The sequence below is a fragment of the Sesamum indicum genome, unplaced genomic scaffold, assembly GCF_000512975.1.
Source record: "Sesamum indicum cultivar Zhongzhi No. 13 unplaced genomic scaffold, S_indicum_v1.0 scaffold00200, whole genome shotgun sequence".
NCBI lineage: Eukaryota > Viridiplantae > Streptophyta > Magnoliopsida > Lamiales > Pedaliaceae > Sesamum > Sesamum indicum.
In genome coordinates, this window is record NW_011628095.1 from 140,171 (window position 1) to 145,295 (window position 5,125).

General features: G+C 34.4%; 1 protein-coding gene across 1 annotated transcript; it reads left to right on the plus strand.

The window, feature by feature from the left end:
* Nucleotides 1-1,528: 1,528 nt before the first annotated feature.
* Nucleotides 1,529-3,200, plus strand: LOC105179758 (phosphoribosylaminoimidazole carboxylase, chloroplastic-like). Its single transcript, XM_020691428.1, has 3 exons — nt 1,529-1,869; nt 2,750-2,974; nt 3,053-3,200. The coding sequence occupies exons 1-3, from the start codon at nt 1,661-1,663 to the stop codon at nt 3,183-3,185; spliced, it is 567 nt and encodes a 188-aa protein (XP_020547087.1). The 5' UTR covers nt 1,529-1,660; the 3' UTR covers nt 3,186-3,200.
* The last annotated feature ends 1,925 nt before the right edge of the window (nt 3,201-5,125 follow it).

The following is a 5,125-nucleotide window of genomic DNA, read 5'->3' on the forward strand; positions in this document are numbered from 1 at the left end:
AAAATATTTTAATTGTGTTAATTGTAGTTAATATACATATATATATATATATATGCATTTTGCTATCGAACTTATTGTCTTTTTTTTTTTTTGCCACTTAATATATTGGGTGTTTGTTTCTCTTTTAGTAACTATAATGATGTTGCATTTACTTTTTTGAAGTACTCATTTATAACTTAGTAAACCAAGCCCTTGATTTTAAGGACCACCATACTACGTATCGTAATAGATGGTTCACATGTAGTTGACTCATTCAACCACGAATGTGGTGAGATGTCTACCACCAAGATATAGGGTAGAAAACCAGTAAGAAAAATATAATAGTAAATTTTTTAAATGCTACAGTTCTTAATATTATGATAAAATGAACTGATTGAAAAAGAATTCGATATGAATACCTCAAAGTTGTCTCAAGATTTAAGAGAGATTCATAAGACAACTCAAAACTATTGAGGTTTTTATCATAAAATATCTGTAACAATTTTTTATAACAATTCAAAGTTTGTAACATATTCGTAATTTTCTAATTATATTCTAAAAAATAAGACAAATATTACAATCAGACAAATATTACAATCAGGCACATACACCATACTAGTTTCAAGGAAAAAAAAATATACGTACAAAATGCTGACCTTAGAAGTGAAAGTGGTCTTAAAAATTAGAATTACATCACTCAATTAACATTTTTAGTCTCATGTATATAGAATGAGGTTTATATTATCTACTTTTGGAAAAAAATTCAGAGACCCCCCTGTAATAATAGGAATGTTCACAAAACTCCCTATGCTAATTAAAATATCAATACTCCCCCTATGATATAAAATAAAGTTCAAAAAACCCTTCCGTACAAAAATTGGGCCACACGCGCTTTGACTGCGATTTTCCTATGAAAGTACCTTTTTTTTATATTTTTGCCCTTCTCTCACTTGTAATATATATACTATTATATATGAATTTAATAATTAAATATTATTTATATAATAATTATTTAATTAAAATATTATACATTTTTAATAATAATAAAATATTTTTTATATAATAATTAAAAAAAGGCAGCAGCCATTGCCCAATACAATGAGGGCGACGCCGGTCGGTCAGATCTGGGCAGCCGACGACACCCAAATGGACGGTGGGGGGAGGGAAGGGGAGGGGAGAGGAAAGATCACCGGGAGGAAGGGGGAGGGTCCTCTCTTAAACTACTGGCTCGAGCTGCTCGTGATCATTTATATGTCATTGGAGCTTGAACTATAAGAGCTATTCGACGAGCTTGAGGTCTGAAAAATAAAATGGAGAACTCGACTTATTTACACCCTTAGGCAGCAAGCAGCGATTCTGTCTCTACAATACTTGTACAGAGGCAGCCAGGCTACCTCTGCTATCAGTTGTATAAAGGCAAGCTGCTGTCTCTGTTGTTTCTTATGAGTATGGAGTGGGTTTTTAAGTATGTGCTTTATAATATATAACAGTTTAAGATGTCTTATAAGTTTTGTTTGATGTTTTGCTAGCTAAATGAGTTAATGTCATTATATTAATCATTGATAGGTAATAGGAAGAACGGGTTTTAATTGGCCAGAACACCAACGTGACAAGTTGAAGTTTGTCTCCACTAGTTCTCTGCGAAACAACTGTAATTGCAGATTGAGTTTTGAGGTAGAGAATGCAGTGCCTGAAGGGTTTTTCTCAAAATCCACCGTCGATCATTTCTGCTACAACTTCCTTTCCTTTCAACAATCTTAGCAGAAGCATAGTTTTTGGACATTCTTCCATACCAATGAACCAAAATGTGAAATTCTCAAATGGTACTCTGCTCAAGGTTCCACAAACTCATTGCAGAGCTTCAATGGAAGTTCAAGAGGCCTCTCCCAGGTATTTATGATTCTATCCTTCTTTTAATCTGACTCTCTTTGTCCTTATTGTTCTCTGAAGTATGTAGTTTGACTGCTCACGACATGTGTGTTACATGTGCTTCTAGGTTGCCTAGTTTGTTGAAGCCGGATGGACTTTTACCTAATAGTTTCTTTTTAAAACAAAAAGATATTATAGGATAATGGATATTTTTTGGATGTGGTTGGAATTCAACTTTTTAGTTTGGTTAATTTGTTATTACTTATTTTTAGAGTTATAGATTAAGATTTAAGACACTCTTTTCATATAATGTTTGGTTTATTTTACAAGTGGAAGTTTGCACTAGGATAAATCCATCAAGTGCCTAGAGTATTGGTTTAGTATCACCTTCATTCCTATAGTTCAAATAGCAATGCTACAATCCCTAGAGTTTATCTTTTAGATATCCATTTATTCGGAAAACTAAAACAATAGAACCTTATATATATGTACGTCGATGTATATATGAGTCAAAGTTAAAATATATTCGAGCTCGACTTGTTGCCAGCCCTAAAGGACTATTTATGACATGACTTGGTTATTTTTGAGACTGATACTCATGTAAGGAGGTTTTGTAATTTGCTGAGATGTAATTGGTGGTCTTAATATTTTGGTTTTAGGACTTAGCCAATCTTGCAAACTTTCTCGAAGTTGTTTAAGTTTTATGGTGCATTTGCAATTTGGATTATGATAATCTTGGTTACTTTTTTTGAAGTTGTTTAAGTTTTATGCTGCATTCTTAATTTGGATTATGCTATATTTTATTTATTATGCAGTATATACTATAACTTAATTTGAGAGACTACTGGGGTTTTACTTTTGAAAGTGTCTCTAATTCTTTTTGCTCGATATATGATCGCAGAAGTGCCAATAGTACCAACTTACAGGTCCATGGGCTTTCGGAAACAATTGTGGGTGTTCTTGGTGGAGGGCAACTTGGTCGTATGTTGTGTGAAGCAGCTTCTCAGATGGCAATAAAGGTGATAATTCTAGATCCAATGGAGAATTGTCCAGCAAGTAACTTATGCCATTATCATATGGTGGGAAGTTATCATGATAGTGCTACAGTTGAAGAATTTGCCAAAAGGTGATAAAACTTGTGCACTTGCTCTGTTTTTGGATTAAAAAGGAAAATCAGAGGTTCTAATTTGGATTGAGATTATAGATGTGGAGTATTGACTGTCGAAATTGAGCATGTTGATACCGCAACTCTCGAGAAACTTGAACAACAAGGGGTGGATTGTCAACCTAAAGCTTCGACGATCCGGATCATCCAGGTTTTGATTTCTAGCTGTTAATGCAGTTTCTTGAGAGCCATACAGACCCTTGTAGCTGGATATATAACATGCATAATTAGATATCTTCTAGATCTTCTGGTTCAACAGTATTGTGATTACTTTCGTGATCAATTTCTTGTTTGCCCAAGTACGTGAGAAGGCTTTATTTCATTCTTCGCAATGAGCATATGAGAAATTAAGATGTTTTTGTTTTTCCTATTCCTTATAGCTATTCAAAGATAACTCTTTGGCATCTTAGGAGTAAATTTTTTTTCTTTCATTTTCTAGTGCTATAGTTAATATATATTGATGGAGTTGTATATTCATGAATTCCCAAAAAGGAAGAACTACTTAGCATTTTTGCACAATTTATGTTATTAACATATAATCTTTGTATCTGTCCTCAGCATCATTTTATGCTTATGATGGGTTTATTAGTGCAAGTGATTTTTTTCTTGACTCCTAATCTTTTTAAATAACAAACTTTCTAATAAATTCAGCCTGTTAGTGGGACTTGGATCTCTATTACTTCGTCAGGATATTGCTATGCGTGCCGGTGAAGAGCTACAGAAAAGTTTACTGCTTCATGAACATTAAAAATTCCTGATATGTACATATTCTTGTGTAGCTGAAGAAAGTATTGAACAATTGTGGGTGTTCTTGGTGGAGGGCAACTTGGTCGTATGTTGTGTGAAGCAGCTTCTCAGATGGCAATAAAGGTGATAATTCTAGATCCGATGGAGAATTAATTTAAAATATTTTTAAATAAGTGGTGTAGGTTTGATGTTGGGATTTGGGAGACAAAAATCACTGTTCATCAAATCATATATTTTTTTTATATAAATATCTATATATATAAATATTTTATTTTAATGTTGTATTTTTGAGAGACAAAAATTATCGTTTATTGTCAAATCATGTATATTTTATATTATGTATATATATATTATATATAGAAAGTTGAAAAACAAAAAAACATTCACATATTTGGTACAATAATATTAGAGATTTTCTTTGCTTCAACAAAAATATCAACATACACATATTTATTCATCAAAGTGAAAAAAATTGCACATCCCGATCTATCTTAATTGGCAACACCATTTTCCGTCTTCAGCAACTTATATGTTTTATATTTAAAATATATCTGTAACTTAAAATTATTCCTAAAAAGACCAAGTTTTTCATACAAAATCGACTCTAGTTCAACAAACGTAATACTATAATATATTTTCATAGTGAGAAAAAAAAGTGGAAGACAAAAGGAAGCTAGAGAGAGAAAAAATGGAATCTCCACATTCTCTCTCTCCTCTCTCACACACTCACACACCACCCAAAACACACACTAATGCGCAATCTTTACACACATCAGCCGGTGACTTGGAAGACGAGGAGGAAGGGTCGACCGGCGACGGGACGGTCGGGGAGGAGGATGGCTGGAGTCAGGAGGCCGGTAGTGGAGAGATTTCCCGAGTTTTTCAAACGAGGTGCGAGAAAAATGAAGAAACGGCTGTTGAGAAAATGATGGTGGCCGGTTTTTTTCCGGCGATAGAGGATGAATCAGCGATTGGGGAATTAAAGGGGGCTTCGCTGGTCCAGAAAGATCAAAGTTTCGCCATTGAAATCAACGAGAAAAAAGGCCAAACGCAGCAGTTTTTTCAGGAAGATGAAAGGTTTGGTTTTGTTGGTTCTTTTCCACCAATTGAGGGTTTCAATCGATCTTTGGAGACGAAAGGAAACATTCCGAACAAAAAAGGAGGAAGTTTGGCCTCTGTTTAGTCGGGGTTAGGGGCGCCGCCATTTTTGGGTTTTGGTGAAGCTTCTTCAACCTCCATCAATGGCGGACAAGGGACTGTTGCTTCACCTCACGACTTCAAAATCTCAGAGTTCCTATTCCTTGCGAATAGAGTCGTGGACAGCGGAGATATTGCTGTAATAGAGGCACTGGCGGCGCTCAAAAC